The 20040-nt window shown below is 46.7% G+C and overlaps 1 protein-coding gene across 17 annotated transcripts in view; it reads left to right on the forward strand.

Moving 5' to 3' along the window:
* Positions 1 to 20040, forward strand: part of KALRN (kalirin RhoGEF kinase) — a 635703-nt gene that overhangs the window by 607330 nt on the left and 8333 nt on the right. For all 17 annotated transcript variants that reach the window (XM_070406353.1, XM_070406356.1, XM_070406366.1 and 14 more), the window contains 6 exons: positions 614 to 785; positions 2632 to 2753; positions 3601 to 3732; positions 5458 to 5622; positions 7299 to 7377; positions 16051 to 16251. In XM_070406353.1, the coding sequence (XP_070262454.1) occupies positions 614 to 785; positions 2632 to 2753; positions 3601 to 3732; positions 5458 to 5622; positions 7299 to 7377; positions 16051 to 16251 (871 nt within the window). The remainder of the gene's footprint in view (positions 1 to 613; positions 786 to 2631; positions 2754 to 3600; positions 3733 to 5457; positions 5623 to 7298; positions 7378 to 16050; positions 16252 to 20040) is intronic.

A 20040-nucleotide genomic window follows, 5' to 3' on the forward strand; every position in this document is an offset into this window, starting at 1 on the left:
TAGAATCACCTGGGAATCTTTTTAAAATCCTGATTTCTGGGCCTCATCCTCCGGAAATTCTGTTTCTTTGTTACTAATGTTGTGGCCCCACCCCATAACAAAGAAACAGAATTTCCGGAGGATGAGGCCCAGGAATCAGGATTTTTAAAAGATTCCCAGGTGATTCTAATGTGCAGCCAAGGTTGAGAACCACTGCTTTAAACAGTGTGAGGCCGGGCTGTACTTAGACGGGGAAGCGTGTTTATGACGAACTGTTAGGGTGGGAAGACCACAGGTGCAGTGTGGGTAATGGGATTCAAGTTTGGTAAGACCACGTGTGTGGATATGAAACCTAAGAGCATCTATACCAGATGCTCACAGTACTTACCTCTGAATCATGACATCACGAAGCTTTTTCTCCTCTTTGCTTACCTGTATTTTCTAATTTTTTGTCACAGTAAACACTTGTTGCCTTTAAAATACCTTTCGGTGGGGCACAGGTGACTCGACAGTGTTAAGCGAAGGTTATCTGAGTCGTTATGCAACATGGGTGGGAAATGAGAGTCAGGTGTGGTAAAGTGGCTGTTTTGTTCCAAGTTCCGAATGATGTGAATTTATGTCCATTTGACTGCAGTGGCCCCAGAATTCCTTGTGCCCTTGGTGGATGTGACCTGCTTGCTTGGGGACACAGTGACACTGCAGTGCAAGGTCTGCGGGCGGCCAAAGCCCACCATCACCTGGAAGGGGCCAGACCAGAACATCCTCGACACCGACAGCAGCTCAGCCACATACAGCGTCTCCTCCTGGTAAGCAGCCTGCCCCCCGCAGCACCACAACCTGCTGTGCTCGCGCGGCGCCCAGAGGCCACGTCCGGGTGCAGCTACCCTTCCAGTGACTTAGTTTCTCCCAGAGCAGGGCTGCCCTGGTGGCTGTTCTAGTGCACACACTGGGCCGTGATTGGGAGGGAGACTGAGTCAGACACGCGTGTGGCTCCCAGCAGTGGCTTCTCACAACGGTGTGCTCAGGCCCAGCCTCAGCCTGAGGGACACCTGGGTCACGACCAGCACATACTCACCTAATGCTCAGCGTTGTGTAGACAGACCTAGGATCAAAATGAACAGTTCAGCCCAGCCAGTGTGGCTCAGTGGTTAAGCGTCGATCCATGAACCAAGAGGTCACTGGTTTGATTCCTGGTCAGGGCACATGCCCAGGTTGTGCGCTCCATCCCCAGTAGGGGGCGTGCAGGAGGCAGCTGAGCAATGATGTTTTTCTCTCATCTATGTCTCTCTCTATCCCTCTCCCTGCCTCTCTCTCTAAAAAATCAATAAGAACATATTTTTAAAAATATTTTTTTTAAAAAAGGACAGTTCAAAAGACTGTATTCTGGACCCACATGAAACAAAGAAAGAAAAACTCTCTCAGGTCCAGGCTGAGCCCCACTGGCGAAGAGCCTTGGCAGTCGCTGACTTACACTCACCCCCTTCAATCCTCTTTCCCTACGGACTCCCAGGAGCACCTGTGCCAGGAGCAGTGAGGAGGCTGCAGGCCTGCAGGAAGGTGGTCCTCACATCTAGACACCCCAGAGTTCTCTGTGTCCCTCAGGAGCCCAGGAAACAGCAATGTATTGAATTCCTCCATTTACTTGAGGACAATTTTCTTACAAGAATAAAAAATGCCCCACTCCAAAATGTGCAACAGAACACAGAAAATCCAGCCCCAGCATGCTTCTATGCAAAAAGGGTGTTTAACAAAACCTGGCCCACTGCCTCCCCATCTTCCTGGTCATATTTATTGCTACTAATTATGAGCTTCCCTGTGGACTACTGCTCACGGTGGGCAAGCAGTAATGAGCCCTCCATGCATAAGAAAGACTCCTCCGAGTGAGGAGATACTTTCATCTATTAACTTCGTGTGTGTGTGTGTGTGTGTGTGTGTGTGTGTGTGTGAGTGTGAGAGAGAGAAACGTGTTCGCAGCAGAGCCTGCCCGCCAGGTCCTGACATCTCAGTGGTTAGTGTGAGCGAGTGTGGTGAGAACCATGATCACCACGTCTGTGAGAGCCAGGGAGGAGTGGGCTGACTGGGACTTCTGCGCGTGGCCCTCTCTGCAGCTTTCCCAGGCGCCGTCCTGGACCCAGGAGTGGGCTACGGGGAAAGTTATCCTTTAGTGGAGGAATTTGCTCTGTTTAACTCATGTAGTTATTTTGAGAGTCCCACGTGTGGAATTTGAAATACTGAAACATTTTCATTCTTTAGTCTTTCCATTTTTTTGGGGGGGGGGGATACCATTCATTATGGATCCATGAGGCTGAAAATATTTTAGAAGAAAGTTGCTGGTGGTAATAATACGAGTCATACTGTGGGCCAGGGCTTGTATAAGACTTGATAGATTTCAAACCATGCTTTAGTTCTTATCTTGTTTTGCTCTTTTTTTTCTATCCCTATCCCTTACATACAACAAACCTGAGAGATAGGCATGGTGAGAATTTTTCCCCTGAAAGGAAGTGAGAATGTAGGGAGGCGAGGCGGTCACCCAGGGCGGGTAACAGAACTGGACCCGCCTTGGGCCTGAGTCCGCTCAGCACACCACGTGCCAACCCTTCGCCGTCAGTTGTCTCCTGATTGGCGTTTGAGGCCTCCTTTTGGTCTCCCTAGTGAGTCCGGAGACATCACCCTGAAGATCTGTAATCTGATGCCTCAAGACAGCGGGATTTACACGTGCATAGCAGCCAATGACCACGGCACCGCGTCCACGTCCGCCACAGTGAAGGTGCAAGGTACAGACTCTCTCCGTTACACGTGTTTTATGCTTTAAACATATGCTTATTGCCCTGACCGGTTTGGCTCAGTGAATAGAGCGTCAGCCTGCAGACTGAAAGGTCCCAGGTTCGATTCCAGTCAAGGGCATGTACTTTGGTTGCGGGCACATCCCCAATGGGAGGTGTGCAGGAGGCAGCTGATCGATGTTTCTCTCTCATCGATGTTTCTAATTCTCTATCCCTCTCCCTTTCTCTCTGTAAAAAGTCAATAAAATATATTTTAAAAAAATAAATAAATAAATGAATAAATAAATAAATAAAAAATAAACATATGCTTATTGTCGTAAGGTGCACATGACAGCATTTACCATCTTGTCCAACTTCCGGTGTCCAGTTCCATAGTGTGAAGTCCATTCACACTGTTGCGCAGCCAAGCTCCAGAACTCGTTTTCTCTTGCAAAACTGAAACTGTAGCCATTAAATAACTCCCCATCCTCCTTGCCCCAGCCCGTGGCAGCGCTGTCCTACTCTTCATCTCTATGATTTGTGTGGGTCAAGCATTTTCCAGCGGCATTACCAGGGCTCCCTGAAAACTGGGGTGTGGGGGGAGAACGGGGGTTCCATTGTGAAAATTCCTAAGTAAAGTTCCAGCAAACAGGAAGAGAACGAGTTTTTGCTGTCTGGGGGGGAGAATTTCCAACAGCCAGGAGCGCCCCCCGGGCCTCCCAGGACCTGGGGAAGGTGGAGAACATCACAGGGAAAATGTGAGATGCCGGTTAGGTGACGTTTCCTGGGTGGCGTTCAACCCTGGTGTAAATGACCCGGTTCTGCAGAAATAGCCCTGGACCCTGTCTCTGTCCTGCAGGCGTTCCCGCGGCCCCCAACCGCCCCATCGCCCAGGAGCGGAGCTGCACCTCGGTGATCCTGCGCTGGCTGCCCCCGGCCAGCACCGGCAACTGCACCATCTCCGGCTACACCGTGGAGTACAGAGAGGAAGGTGGGCCACCTGTGTGTCTTCTCCTCCTTGTAATGAGGCCTGTAGAGCCGTAACACCATTGGTCTCCGTGCCCGTCATCAGCTGTTTCTTCTTGTGTCTCCCAATGCGGCACCATGGCCCCAGCGCCAGACTGCAGCGCCTTCTCGGATCTCAAACACCCAGTCGGGGTTTTCCACAAAATGGTGACTCACAGCGGGTTTCTAAGTGCCTTCACGGGCACTGCCTTGCTCAGCATGCCCAGTGACCCAGACAAGCCTGCCCATTCCCCCCACCAGGAGGCAAAGGCCTAAAGAGAGTTAGGGAGCAGGAGGCTGGAGTTAGGGCCAGGTCTCCAGGTTGCTAATCTGTGATCTTTCTCCCAGAGCAACCAGGAGGGGAGCAGGAGCTGAGCTTTAGCCACCCCCCTCCCCTGACAAAATGTAGAGATCACTACACAGCAGGGGTGGGGAACCTTTCTTCTGCCAAGAGCCATTTGGATATTTACAACGTCATTCTCGGGCCATACACAATTATCAACTTAAACATTAGCCTGCTATATTAGGTCACACATTTATTTAAGTCACCCCTAATGCCTTGGCAGGGCCAGACCTAATGATTTTATGGGTCTTACTTGGCCGTGGGCCCGATGTTCTCCACCCCTGATATAGGGTGTCCCCCAAAAATGTATACACACCCTTTGAATAGTTATAAAGTCAGTGTTTATCAAGTGCTTTTCAGTTTCAAAATTGGAACTATCGGCTGTTAAAGTGTGTATACTTTTTTTGGGTCACCCTGTATATATCATTATATATAGTAACTTTTTAACAAATTGTTCCGTTTTTTAATTTGTCACATTTACATGCTAAAGTGCATGCATTTCTTCAGCAGTTGTTAAGAACTGAGCCTGACACCTGCTTAGCTGAAATCAGAAGTTGCCAGGGAGCTGATTGTTAACAACACTTCTCTGAGCCCCCAATGAATTACAATGGAAAGTAATGCTTGCACCCAGAACCAAAATCATGCGTTTCATTACTCCTGTTATTTTAACTCTTCTCTCTCCTGGTAAACGGGGCCCATGCAGTTTAAAGCTGTTTATTTCTGCATCTTTCTCAGGCTGCTTACCCTTGTGTCTCCCAACTCCACACAAATCCACGCTGAGCTGACAGGCACGTTTCACAAAGTTCGTATTTATGCAGCATTAGGCAGTTGGGAAAATCATCTAATCTCTCTGAGTCTCTGTTTCTTCATCTGTACAGTGAGATGAATGCCCCTGACCTTGGGGTTTCTGTGGATTTAAGCGAGGAAGTGAAGTGAGAGAATGGGGGGAAGGTGCCTCCCACGGGTGCAAGTGGTGCTCAATACGTGCTCATTTCTATTTTGTTGCCATTTCCAAACCCTGTTTTCTCGTTGCTCTTACGTTATGTTTTCTGACACCTCGTGAAGAATCGGCCCACGCTCCTCCGTAACTTCTGCATGGCCTATGTGTCTCCTCACTCTCACGTGCACAGCTGACACGGACAGAACCTTCCAGCCAGCTGCCTCCACACGCCTCTTGAGACAGTCAGTCACTAGGATATTGAACCCAGATCCGACACAGTTGCCCCAGGCTTTCAGAGCCAGACACAGTGACCACAGCGGCCCTTTGAGTGGAATGTGTCCATTTCCCTCTCTTTGTTTGCTGAAGGTCTTTGAAACAATGTCCCTCTGGCTTGTTCTCTTTCTCTCTCCTCGGAAATCGCACGCTAGGTTCCCAGACCTGGCAGCAGTCTGTAGCGTCGACCTTGGACACTTACCTCGTCATCGAAGACCTCAGCCCCGGGAGCCCTTATCAGTTCAGAGTCAGTGCCAGCAATCCCTGGGGGATCAGCCTTCCCAGCGAGCCCTCGGAGTTCGTGCGACTTCCAGAGTACGGTGAGTCCCACCACGCCCCGCACGCCAGTGGGTGGAGGCCAGGCGCCCGCACGCTCACCGGCACTGTCTGCCCATTGCGTGGCAGCCGCTGTCCAGCGGGTGGCCTGGATTGGCTCCGTGGCTTCAGTCAAGTCACAGTCCAGAGGCCTGGTGAAGGGTGTTTCCGTAAAGTGTGATTTCAAGTGTCTGGGAGCAAACGTTAGATCTCTGCCCTCCTCCTCCCTCGGGTTTACCTCCAGCTCCCTGGGCGCCGTGCGTGTCTCCAGGAACCCAGAGGAGCAGGCAGATGTCATGCGTCACATGGATGCTACCTGCCCGCCCCTCTTCTAGGACAGGACACCAAACCCTCCTCTCCCCTGGGAACTGGCCAGCGCAGTGAACCTCACACACTAGGGACACCCCCATTCCCTGATTTAAAATGGGGAGAGAAAAGCAACCTGGTGGGAGGATTTGATCATTTCCCCACCTTCTACCCTCCCAGAACACCTCTTCTCATATGGGTTCATTTTTATGTGGATGTGCTGAATAATTACAAAGACACACATATAACCAACTACACATGAGTGTTTTATAAACAAGGCTCTTACTTTGTCCACCTGTTCACGATCTCACCAAGCCACCTTGGTCCCGAGGACGTTGTGACAGAGGAAACTTGTTGGCCTAAGGAGATTTTTGAGAAGTGGGGTTTGAGGCGGTGTAGGGGAATGGGCTGGGTGTGTTGGGGTGGAGAGAGGAGGTCTCTATACTTAAAAGGCAACGAATCCGTGTCTCTCTAGGTTAAGGGAGTCCCAGAATCTAAGAGTGGCTCCAGAAACCTCCTGGGGTCTCAGACAACAGCCCTGCCCCCAGCTGAAGCCGGAAATGCTCCCGCTGGCTCAGCACCCTCCCACTGGCCTTGCGCTGGTGGGCCTGCTACTCCCTGGGAAACCTTGGCCTGGGTCTCTTCCCTCAGATGTCACGGTGTAGGCACCTTCCGCCTCTGAGGAGCTGTGCTCAGGGACGACCACCGCTCATGCTTTGCTTCTTGCGAGCCTTGGTCCCCAGAGACAACACAAATACACAGTAGTGTCACGCTCACACGTATGCGAATCATTGCCAGAGAATTAACACATCATATAAGGAAATGCTGCGAAGATTCTGCTCAGGTGTGTGTTTGGGATTAAGCTAAGTCATTCAATATACGAGATGGGCTCATTGATGCCCGAGAACAGCGGGGTGAGGAAGGGCAGGTTTTAGAATGTTTTGAGTACGTTCCTTCCCTTTTGCCCTTTCCCGGCCTCGTAATTCCTCCCGGGCCCTCTCGGCTGTGTCCTCCCCACCGCCCCAGTCCTCACCAGCTTTGCTAGGCCTTTAGCGCGGTTTCCTCTCTCCCCTTTAGTTTTTTCCAGCTACTGTTTATTAGTAGCATATCCAGAAGCTCCATTCTGGACCGTCCCCGAGTTTCCGTGCTGATGTAGACGGCACAGGGCGGGAGTCTTGGATGCCATGTCAGGTTCCCCTGGGATGAGATTTTTGTAAAGAACCTGTCAGGGAATCCTGGCATTTTCCTACCAAGTTAGGCTGCGTGTTTAGTCCTGAGAGTTGCTTTGGGTGATGCTGGACCTTTTCTGTTAGCCTTTTTGTTATTCTTTGTCACTTCCTCAGTCTCATCCATGGATTCTCTCTCTCTCCCAAAGATGCTGCTGCTGATGGTGCCACCATTTCTTGGAAGGAAAATTTTGATTCAGCTTATACTGAGCTGAATGAAATTGGCAGGTACTGACTCCGCTTTCTGTTCCTTCATTCGTGAGCACTTAACAACACCCCAGCAGAATAATGACCGGCTTTTGTTGTTTATTTTTTATTCAATGCATTCTCTCTAAAGAAAATATTAGGACACCCATGTGTACTTTCTCTTGTTCTTTTTCTAACTTCTTAAGTTGGAGGCTTCACTCGTCAGCTCTCAGCCTTTCTTTTTTTCTAACATAAGAATTTAAGGCTCAACATTTTTTTCGAAGTACAATTTTAGCTACATCTCCTCAGTTGATATACGGCATTTTCATTATCATTCAGTCCTAAGGATTTTTCCTTCACCTATGATTTTTTTCTTTGATCCAGTTGTAATAGAAATGTTTTAAAATTTGTAAATGTATGAGATTTTTACAAATTATCTTTTTGTTACTGATTGTAACTTATTGCATTGTGGTTGAAAAATCGGGTCTGTAAGATATGTTTCTTTGATTTTTGTTGGGACTTGCTTTATGAGTAGTATGTGGTCAATTTTTATTAAAAGTTCCATGAGTTCTTGAGAAGAATTATACTAATTATACTAATTGTTGGGTTCAGGTCTCTATGGATGACCATGTGTCAAACCCACTGTTTTGTGGACCTTTCTAGTCCAATCACCCTACACACGCACACACACACACACCTCTCTTTCTCTCTCTGCACACATATGCATTCTCTCTCTCTCTCTCTCTCTCTCTGTATATTTTGGTTAGAAAAGTGTGTCTTCAAAAACAAAAAGGATAAAGTATGACTTCTTACACAATCATGAAAATAATGTATCACCTGTACCAAAACATAGTTGATGGAAAGAAATGAAAATGGTTGTCCCTTGTGCATGCATTGGTCCCCAGGTGGTCTAAGTGAGAACATGTGAGTAGTGGATCTTGGAAGTCACCCACCACCCCGGATGTATAAAAAAAAGAGCACCCACTGACAATGCGCCATCAGCATCACTGCCAACTCTGACTGACGAATCTCAATGAAGCCTAAAATTTCCTAAGTGGGGTGGTTTGACAGAGGTTGTGGAAACAGCCAAAATGTTTGAAATCCCCATGTTTTAGGCAGTGGTCACAATGTAAGCCACTGCCTTTCATTATAGCACCTTTCACCAAAAAACAACTTTAGCTCCACATTTCTATCTTCTCTGACAAAAGGCCGATGAAAATTTGTGTGTTGTTGATGGTGATGATGATTTCTTATTGAGTATCTGTAGTGTTCCAGATACTGTGCAGATATTATACAAAAGTTGTACAATCTGATCCTTAGAACACTGGGACAGTGTTTGAGTAAACTTCCAGTAAATGGAAACTCAGCCCCGGGGGTGGGGGTGCGGGGGCAGTTGGCGGGGAGGGTGGGGGGGCGAGTAACTTCCTCGAGGTCCCGCACTAGTAACATAGAGCCAGGATTCAAATCCCAGGCTCCCTGACTCTAAGCCTGTGCTTGATTGCTAGCTTCTGTTGTTTTGCATCATAGCAATTTTTGTCAAAAATAAGCTGTAGTCATGATTGAAATCTAGTTTGCTCCGTGATATTGAAGTTTGTGAAGCTAGCTATGACCCTAATTATGAGCAGGTCAAACGGGTTCCATCACCTGGCTGCCCCAGTTAATTCCTCCCCAGCTGCTGATGGCCTTAGGCTATGGCCTGATTTAGCTAGAAGAGATGGATGTTTTGATATTTCTCAAGTGCAGATCAATTCTCTGATCTGTTCAAAATGTTAGCGACACCTCTCAAGGACACCAGGGAGGTGGTACTGGACAGCCCCCTGCGTCAGTGGGAGGGGTCTGTCTCCAACCTCCATCCTTGTCTTCTTATATAAATGAATTTATACCAGTGACCTTGACTGCGTTGTGAAAAGCCAATGTAGTAAAGCAATGAGAGCATGTGCCTTTATTGAAAAAGCAAAGCAAGCAAACCTATACATTTGGCTTATGAATCACAGAAAGGCTCTCAGCTGATCTGAAGAGCAGGTTGGATGGGGGTCCGAGGGGTTATATACCGTCCTGTCTATCGGTTTCAGATTCCTTTGCTGACTATTTTGGTACAGATTCATTCTCAAAGTCCCTTTTTACTTTGTCGTGGCCTTCCCAGAATTCATGAGAAGCACCTGGCAACTTTATCTTGACAAGTCTCGAGACTGCTGGCTTCTCTGCTTAGGGAGTAAACCGGTCCTTTTTTCCCTTTCTCCTTTCCCCCTGCCTTCCTGCATTCTCTCCTTAGGGAGGTTTTTTAACCATTTGCTCCGTGTCCTTGGCTGGGGAAGATAAGGGCTTGCTAGTTACAAACTGGCAGCAAATTGCCCACACTGTTTGGCCTTGTTTTAACGTTCCCGTCTCAGTTTTCCCATTCCTCCTGCCCTGGAATCCTGTAACAAAAGCCATCTGTGGTTTCTCAGAAATCACATCTCCAACAACCTACGACGTTTCCTCTAGCCCTAAGATAGTCCTCATATCTTCAGAAGATCTTTTAAACATGCTGTGTGTTACTAGGATGGAAATAAAACATGTAGATACAGGAGACACATGAAAGATATATGTGCCAGGGCCATAAACATGAGCCCACTTTCTCCATCACAGCTACACCTGGAATTCCAAGCATACATGACTATCTTTTTAAAAATCACTCTCTGGTAATGAATATTATAAAAATCATGGTGCAAAAAGAAATAGCTTCACGCCTATAGCCCATCCATAGAGCATGGCATAGTAACCGGAAATAGGCCCCAGTGCCATTGAAGGAAGCCAGGGAGTTATCCCCTGGGAATGCTGACTGGTGCAAGCATGTCAAACTCACGGCTTGAGGGTTGTAGTACCAGGCTACCCTTTCACTCTCTCCCAAGGCTTCACTAAATCCTATCTAATAAAAGAGAAACATGGTAATTAGCCATACCTCCGCTACCCTTCCCATTGGCTAATCAGGGTGATATGCAAATTAACTGCCAGCCAAGATGGCAGCCGACAGCCAGGCAGCTTGAAGCTAACATGAGGCTTGCTTGCTTCAGTGACGGAGGAAGCCAACATTCCCTGCCTGCCGCTGCCGGCCTCTGAGCCTGCAGTTTGAAACATTGTTACAAATATAGAAGCTAAACAAAACCCCAGAAACCTGCTTTCAGCCAGCCAGGATCTCAGAGCTGGAGTTGAAACAGTGTTTTGATTATAGAACCCAAACAAACCAGATACCTGCTTTCAGCAGCCGAGGTCTCAGAGCTGGAGCCAAACCTCAGAGCTAAAGCTGGCCCAGAATTTAAAAAAAAAAAAGAAAAAAAAGGAGCGGTTGGGAGCTTCAGTCACCCGCCAGCCTGGAAACGGCCCTCAGCCCCTCACCCAGACTGGCCAGGCACCCCAGTGGGGACCCCCACCCTGAAGGGGGTGTGACCACCTGCAAACAGCCATCAGCCCCTCACCCAGGCTGGCCAGGCACCCAAGCGAGACCCCCACCCTGATCCAGGACACCCTTCAGGGCAAACCAGCCGGCCCCCACCGGTGCACCAGGCCTCTATCCTGTATAGTAAAAGGGTAATATGCCTCCCAGCACCGGGATCAGCGGAGCCGCGAGGCCTCCCGGCGCTGGGATCAGCATGACAGGGGGCAGCGCCCAAACCCCCTGATCGCCCTGCGGCTCTGTGTGTGACAGGGTGCAGTGCCCCAACCCCCTGATCGGCCCTGCTCTGTGTGTGACAGGGTGTGGTGCCCCAACCCCCACCCCCATGGGCCCTGCTCTGTGTGTGACAGGGGGTGGTGCCCCAACTCCCCTATCGGCCCTACTCTGTGAGTGACAGGGATGAGCTCCTCGACCCCCTGATGGGCCCTGCTCTGTGTGTGACAGGGGGAGCTCCCCAACCCCCTGATCGACCCTGCTCTGTGCGTGACAGGGGGTGGTGCCCCAACCCCCCAATCGGCCCTACCCTGAGTGAGACTGAGGGTGGCATCGCAACCTCCCGATCTGCCCTGCTCTGTGCATGACAGGGGGTGGCGCCCCAACTCCCCAATCAGCCCTGCTCTGAGCTGGACCAGGGGCTGCACCTAGGGATTGGGCCTGCCCTCTGCCACCCGGGAGCAGGCCTAAGCCAGCAGGTCGTTATCTCCCGAGGGGTCCCAGACTGCAAGAGGGTACAGGCCAGGCTGAGGGACCCCTGAGTGCACAAATTTTTGTGCACCAGGCCTCTAGTCTATTATAAAACAATTTTTAAAGCAGGAACATAAGGACAAGGACATTAGAAGAAGACATAACAACAATAAACTATTAGAAGCAGATAAACAGGTTGAGAGGGTGGCAAATGACCTGGGAAATCTGAGAAAACCCAATCCAAGTCAGACATGGGGTCAGGTGGGAGCCCTTGTTACAGCGGAGTTCCCCAGAAGTTTGGGTGCCAGCAGCACCCAAAACCTCTGGAAACAGGTGTGAAGAGGATGCTAAGGTTGGAAGGATTGGCTGAACTCTGTGTGAGGAAAAGCTGTGGCTCCAATCTCCTCCCAGCTTCAGGCCGCTGTGTGATTGTCCTCCTCCACCCAGGGGAGGCCAGAGGCTTGTCCTCTGGAGAGATAAGAGCAGGCAGCCTCTGTCCTCAGGGACACCAGCACAGCGAGGGCATATTCCTGCTCCAGTCAGGCGGTGAGGAGACTGCATGCACGCTGGGTGCTGAGGACCCAGCTCTTACCCACACTCAGAGCTTTCAAATAGCTCTTTAGTCCCAATTCTTACAAGGAGCCAAGATGGAGGAAGCCCATTGTAGCCTTTCTCTCCCACTGAATCACAACTAGAATCCCTGGGAGAAATACAAAAAAAAAAAAAAACTATTTGAGAATTCTGGAAACACACACACACACACACAAACAGGCAAATTGGGGAAGTCAACACTTGACAAAAGACAAGGGCAGTGGCTGTGAGTTTTCTATTTGTTTGTTCTTGTCTCCTTTGCCCCACGGGTGAGCCAAATCAGGACACTGCAGCATGGTCAGAGAGGAAGTGCTCCGAGAGAAAGCTGCCTTTCTGGCCAAAAGACAGGGCGAGGGGTCCCTTTGAGCTGAGGAGCACAGGGAAATTCCCCTGTCGCATCCCCCACACACACTTCTTCCTCTCACTGCTCTGCCCCAAGGGCACTCACGCAGCGCTCTCTGGTGATGCAGGAAGCTAACACTCAGGGAGTCCCATCTTTCTGGCCAGAGGAACCACACAAAGGGGTCCACAGGAGCCAAAGACTGTAAGGGAAATCTCAATGAGGAGAAGGCTATATGCCTTTATCAGGGACGTATAGCAGGGATTAGGGATTATGATGCTCTGGACACTGACAGTTCACATCATCCATTACAGTAGAAGTTAGAAGGCAACAGAATAAGTGCTTCAAAATTGTAAGTGAATTCTTTTCCACCTAGAATTATTCAGCTAAACTAGCAATCAAGTAAATGTGGGTAGAATAAGCACATTTGAGATGCACAAGTCTCAATGTATTTCCCCTGCACTCTGTTGGAACGGATTGAAGAACGCATTCTACTGTAAAAAGGAAAGATATGCATAGTTTACTAGATGTTCAGTTGTGAATAGCACTGATGTAGTTCCAGGAATGTAAATACTAAGCGTTGATAACAATGTAATTCTGTTGGGAGACAGGGGATGGGGAAAGTGGCTGTGGGGTGGAGACAGAGGGAGGAAAGAGTGGGATGTCAGCAGATGATAACTACAACTGAAAAAAGCAAGTAGTCACTCAAAACATACTGTATTTAGAGTCACAGAAGCAAACATCTAAATAATCAGCTAAAATAATTAAACTTGTATATTAAACTGCCTCTGGGGGAGGACAAACGGAGATGGTGGGATGATGGGACACTGTTGTCTTTAATAGCAAACCTTGTAAAGCTAACCGACTGTAAACCATGGGGATGCATAACTTTGACCAACACAAACAAAAATGAAGGCAGCAGGACTTCGACATGGCCACAAAGTCAGGTGATCTGTCCTCAGTACTCAAGGTCCTCTGGAAGGACTGCCTTATCCTATTCAAACTCACAGAATGACAATGTGTTAATATATGATGTAAAATAGAACTTCCAGTTTGACCAAATACTTGCTCACTGGGCCAAGAATGGTGTCTGGCATATAATAGGCATTCGACTAATATTTGCCTGATACTTGTTTTATTGATTAGCACATTCTCTATAGCAAAAACAAACAAACAAACAAAACCCCACAATTATTATCAGAAAGTTGCTTGGTGAGTACAGAGCCAGGTTAAGAAGTCAGTTGGTCAGTCTTGGTCATGGCCATGGTGTCATTTCAGCTAAGGGAATGAACTCTTCAGACCGTTCACTCCTCTGTTCATGGGTTAGGGCACCTCCAGCCTTGATGGCACTGGCTTGTCACCTCTTTGACCCTCTCTTTCTTTGCTTCCATTGTTGATCACCCCCCTCCTTCTACTTCACTCTCTTACTACCCTCCATAGGGCTACAGCTATCCCTGGGAACATTTCCTTTATTTTAGGTGTGGTTAATTTTGGTAGATATAAAAATAGAATGGTTGGTTATATACTTGTTAAATGTCTTTGTCAATTAAAGATGCAAACTGAAGTATTAATGAGTGAAATAACATGTTATATGAATTTTGCTTAAAACACTTCAAAAAAAGCAAAAGGCAGGAAAGGAATAGATGAAATAAGGTTGGCAAAATCTTGATAATTATTGAAGTGGGCTGCTAGGTGCATAGAACATCTATATAGTGTCCTTTCTATTGTTGTGTATATTAGAAATTTTCCTTAAAAATAATAAATATAAAATTAAATTAAAAATAGCCTCTTTAAAATGTTTTTAAATATTATAAGTAGAATTCCTCTTTTAACATTGTTACTGTTATCGTTGTATTTTATAGAAATACTAGAAGCCCAGTGCACAGATTCGTGCACATTGAAAGGAAATTAATTAGAAGAAATATTTTAATATCGCTATTCGCCCTTTCTCTATAATAGAAGTGTCAACCAAATTCACCACCAACAAGGACAGATCAAAACACACACGTGTGATTGGTGCCAGCAAGAGCTTTATATATAGATAGATAAACTTGCTTAATTAGACCTGCTTTCTGATTTAGCTAAACTTTTTCCAGCCCAGTGAAGCACCCCAACTTCTCTTTCAGGTAATTGTCAGCAACACAGCAGTAAATATCAACACAAAGCAAATTATTGTAGATCACACAGGAAGAACAAAGGGTAAAATATTTAACTGCAGCAGTGTTTGACTATATCCTGTGCAGTGAGAAAACCTGAAGTCATTTTCAAGGTCCACCATTTCTTACTTCTTTTCAGTCGGGTCAAGTTTCTAAGCTTTCTAAATCTCTATTTTCTGGCTAATGAAAAGAAAATAGGATTCCTCTGAGTCTCCTATCTACCTACTCCAGGACTTTTGTGAGGGTCAAATGAGATGAGGCACGGGAAAACATTTCACAGACATTTGGTTAAAGTGTAAAATGTTTCCACCTGGCTATAAAGCAAGTCGTGTTCCTGGGCTGAAGAAACTCCAAGGAGGCTAGTCGCTAGGGAGAAGAAGCCGGGCACTGCTCTGTGACGTCATTACCCGGCACCCACAGCGACCGTTTCTGGGCTGGGCTGGGCTGTGGGCCGCATTTTACTCCATGGGATCTCGGCAGCATCGGCTGTGATTTGGTGGGGTGTCGCTCTGGGTGGTGGCAGGGCCTATGTCCCAATTGGGGGAAGCCAAGTGTTGTTTTGTGGGCACCAGGTCCGCAGTGCCCTTTCACTGTAAATGGCCAGTGCGTGCCAGGGCAGCTCCTGCATTGAGCGTCTGCCCCCTGGTGGTCAGTGCACATCATAGTGACCAGTTGGACAGTCGGACACTTAGCATATCCTTTTATATAGAGAGATATTCTATTTAGAAAAGAAAACTGAACCTGTGGTTGATGTTGAAAATGACGGAAAAATATTTTTCTATCTCAAAGAAGCCTAAAATGCTACGGAAGGAAAAATGGTGTTTCTGAATGATAACATTGTAATTAAAATTACAGTAGTCCCCCCTTATCCATGGTTTCACTTTCCACAGTTGCATTTACCCATAGTCAACTGTGGTCTGAAAATATCAAATGGAAAATTCCAGAAATAAACAATTTATAAGTTTCAAATTATGCCCTGTTTAGAGTAGCTTGATGAGATCTCCCACCATCCCACTCCATCCCACCTGATACATGAATCACCCCCTTGTCCGGCACCTCCACACTGTGTACGCTTCCTGCCCATTAGTCACCTAGGCATCATCTGGGTTATCAGATCAACTGTTGTAGTATCACAGTGCTTGTGTTCAAGTAACCCTTATTTTACTTAATAATAGCCCCAAAGCTCAAGAGTAGTGATGCTAGCAATTCAGACACACTAAAGAGAAGCCATAAAGTGCTTCCTTTATATAAAATGGTAGGTATGTATAGGAAAAACATGGTATGTGTATATGTAGGGTTCAGTACAGTCTGCAGTTTCAGTATCCCCTGAGGGTCTTGGAATGTATTCCCCTGGATAAGGGGGCAGGGTGGCCACTGTACAGGAAAATAGAATTCCTAATAAAATGTTACTATCTGACCACTTGCGTGAAAACATCACACTTCCTTGAATAAGATAGTACCCAGTTGACTAATGAATCTTGACAAAATGCTTTCTCCCTTCTGTTCCCCAGAGGCCGTTTCTCCATAGTGAAGAAGTGCATCCACAAAGCCACCCGCAAAGATGTTGCTGTGAAATTCGTCAGCAAAAAAATGAAGAAGAAAGAGCAGGCTGCCCATGAGGCCGCGCTCCTCCAGCACCTGCAGCACCCACAGTACATCACTCTCCATGACACCTACGAGTCTCCCACGTCCTACATCCTGATTCTGGAACTGTAAGTACAGCCGTCGTCTCCCTAAGGTGGTCCCCAGCTGTTTGGGTTATTTACTGGCAGTTGTCTTTAACGCAGTGTCTTAGGTGACAAAGTGTTCTATGGCACATGCCCTCGGCCCTCCAGTTTATAAGAATGTTATTCCCATTTTTTAGAAAATCCAGGATAAGGAAGCTCCACTAAAGATAGGAATTGGAAAAGCTGGGACTTAAACCCACATCTCTCTCACTCAGTTTTCATTTTCTTTCTGTTGTGGACTCTTGAGCTGGGCAGTTTAGAAAAACCTGATGGACAATAGGCTTATCGACAGGGCTGGGGTTGAAATGAGAGAAGGTTTGTGCCTCAATCCACTGCCATCGCATCCCATCTACCATCCAAGAAATTCCTTTAAGGGTGGAACCTTAGCTTCGAAATGTCCCACTCATTCCAGATTTTCTAGGGACTCAGGCAACCATCTATTTTGGCCACAGAAGACATCAAAAAAAGTAGTGAGGTCCCATTCTCCTCACCACTACCCCAAGCTAAGGACAGAGAGCATGCTGTGTGCTGTAGAAAGACTTTACAGAGACTAAAGAAAGTCTTTTCAGCAGTACTGAGCCCTCATAGAAATGTTATCAGATTGGTGCCGATAAGACCCGGCCTGGGGAGGAGACAGACATTGGCACCAAAGGCCAATGCTGGGTTTGGCTCCACAGAACCTCTGTTCAGTAGAGAAACACCTGCACTTACAGCTTACAACTATCATTTTAGTCTTGCTCTTGTGTGCTTCTTGGTCTAGCTCTGCGATTTTCAACCGGTGTGCTGCAAGAATTTTAAAACATGCAATACCTGACTATTTAGTCAGGGGCACTGATCTCTTTTCCCTTAGATTGGCAAATAAAAAATTGACAACAGCCAACACAACAGTAGCTGTCCAGTGTGAATGAATCAAAATTATACCTATTTTTTTGTCAGATGAGCAAAAAAATATTTTTGGTGTTATGCAGAATTTTAGTAGTTTATCTGTGCCATGAAATGAAAAAAGTTGAAAATTGTTGGTGTAGCTGTATGTGTATGAGGGTGTTTGCAGAAGTAACTTATCATAAATTTATTTATGATGAATTAAAAAAGCCCAGCCCTAACCGGTTTGGCTCAGTGGATAGAACATAGGTCTGCAGACTGAAAGGTCCCAGGTTCGATTCCTGTCAAGGGCATGTACCTTGGTTTCGGGCACATCCCCAGTAAGAGGTGTACAGGAGGCAGCTGATCAATGTTTCTAACGCTCTATCCCTCTCCCTTCCTCTCTGTAAAAAATCAATAAATTTTTTTTTAAGCCCAAATGCAAACATCTTAAGCTAAATTTGTAACTTGGTTGAAAAGAAACAAAACCAACACTGTTAGTATTGGTAATTCTTTTGTGATACTTACACAGCTGTGCAGTAGCTGGTAGATTGTCACTTTGGACTTAGCAAATGCACTTACCAACAGCCTTTCTGAGCCTAACCTGTTTGTTCGGGAGCTTCCTAACACAAGTGGTGAATTCTGTGGACAGTGAATTATCTTTGTTTACAAGTGACATGTAATATTTGCCTATACTTCCGATAAAAGGTATTATCACTTGTATACCAAGGTGGTACAGCAACCCAGAACCTTTGCTCCTCCAGATTGCAGATCACCATCCCAGGGAAGGTGTCCATCACCAGGCTCTTGGTGCAATGGAAAGACGAGCCCTTGGAATGAAGAAACTGGGCTCTAGTCCCAGCTCCGTGTTTGGGGCAGTTTATGTGACTTCCTGGACCTCAGGGTTCTCATCTGTGAAGTCTGAAGAATTAGTCCCACTTCTCAGAGATGTTGCAGGGATTAAACTAGATGAAGAGTGAATTGAACTAGTTTATCAACATGTACTGGGCACTCACTATGTGCCAACCACTATATAGACCTGAATCGGGGTGGGGAGAACAAAGATGAAAAAAGTAGCTCTTGACCATGATGAGTTATACGTTGAATGAGGAAGACCAATAGCTAAATGAATGATTTCAATTTCGTAGATACATGCATATTTTGGAGAGAGTTACTGTGAGAACCTAGAAAGGTACTTGGTTGGACTTGAGGTGAGAGGCAGTTCCTGTGCTAAATCTTGGTTATGCTGTGGCTGTGGGTCTCCCTTTCTGTGACCATCCAAATGGCTGGTAGAGCTTTTCTCTACCAGGCAACTGAAGCAGATGACTGAGGTTCTGATCCTCTAGCCCAGCGGTTCTCAACCTGTGGGTCACAAACAATGAAAATACATCCTGCATATCAGATATTTACATTACGATTCATAACAGTAGCAACATTACTGTTTTGAAGTAGCAACGAAAATAATTTTATGGTTGGGGGTCACCACAACATGAGGAACTGTATTAAAGAGTCGCGGCATTAGGAAGGTTGAGAACCACATGCAGGGCCTAGGCATCTGCATTATCCAGGAGCTCTAAATGTGAACTTGGTGGTTGAGACTTTCGGATCCCAGAGCAGTGCTGCTGTTAATTTCTCCCTTACATGCTCCAAGAAGTCCAGGGGGATGCATCTCACAAGCCCAAAACTACTTCATTCCATACTCACCATGCCCACCCCATGCCTGTCAGGGTCAGGGAAGGAAGACAAAGGAGGTCTTCATTGTTCCCAACCTTTGCTCCTGTCAAGGGGCGCAGAAGAGATCTGTAGGAAGGAAGGAGCTGGAGAAGAGAATGGAAACTGGGCCAAAGGCATTTCAGCTGTGCTGACCCTTACTCAACGCTTCTCTGCCTGGGCATTTCCTGGGGATGTGCCTTTAAGAGCCCAGTGCACAGAGCATAACTGTCTGACATCTGGTCACTCCTTGCTAAAGAGGGCACAGGTACCTGGAAGTAGGTGACATTGCCCGGCCAGTGGCTCAGTGGTTGAATGTCATCCCAAGCGCCAAGAGGTTGTCGGTACGATTCGGTTTCAGGCTCGATCCCCAGTAGGGAGCATGCTGGAGGCAGCTGGTGGATTTTTCTATCTCTTTCTCCCTCTCCTTCCTCTCTCTCTAAAAATCCGTAAAAAGATATTTTTTAGTAAAAGAAAGTAGTTGGCATTTATTGAGCACTTACTATTACTACCAATTATGTGTACATGCCTCATAATTGTCTCACTTGGTCCCTGCACAGTCCTCATAATGAAGTAGGTATTATTGCTGTGGTTGTTGTTATTATTCCCACTTTAAAGACGAGGTAACCATAACACAGAGAATTAAATGACTTGCCCTAAGGTCCAGCCTGCAAGTGGCAGAATCAGGATTCAAATCAGAGTCTGCCTGGTTCCTCCTACCTTGTTCTCAGTCACAGTTTTTAAGGTTGAAAAGTTGCTTATAGTAAAAGGCAAAGGTTTCAAAAGAGGGTCAAGAATGCCAAAGAAAAACTTTGCCTACTTCCTGGTTTTCCCCAACTAAAACTTGACAAATAAAAATCCTTGAGGGGTGTCAATTCTAATTCACTTATTTACTTATATTAGAATCCTTATGGATATTAAACAGAAACTAGGCTGCCACAATTTAAATTTTTTTTGTGTGAGTTCACAATGCCATTTGGGGTAAGAGAAGGTAGGCAAGCTTTAACCACTATATCTGACTTTGTAGAAGGAAACAAATAAAAGCCTGTGGGTCTGCTTGTAGTCACCAGGTTCCAGATAATCAGATATTGCTGAGATAGCTTTCAATCTCTCTCTCTCTGAAGACTTCTCTATTTTACAACCTAACCTCTCGAAGGGCCTTGGAGTTGGATCTTTTTGGCCATGAGCAATTTTAAAAGTTAG

Source organism: Myotis yumanensis, unplaced genomic scaffold, assembly GCF_028538775.1.
Source record: "Myotis yumanensis isolate MYYU_CA2020_CCGP unplaced genomic scaffold, mMyoYum1.0.hap1 SCAF_2, whole genome shotgun sequence".
Classification (NCBI taxonomy): Eukaryota; Metazoa; Chordata; class Mammalia; order Chiroptera; family Vespertilionidae; genus Myotis; species Myotis yumanensis.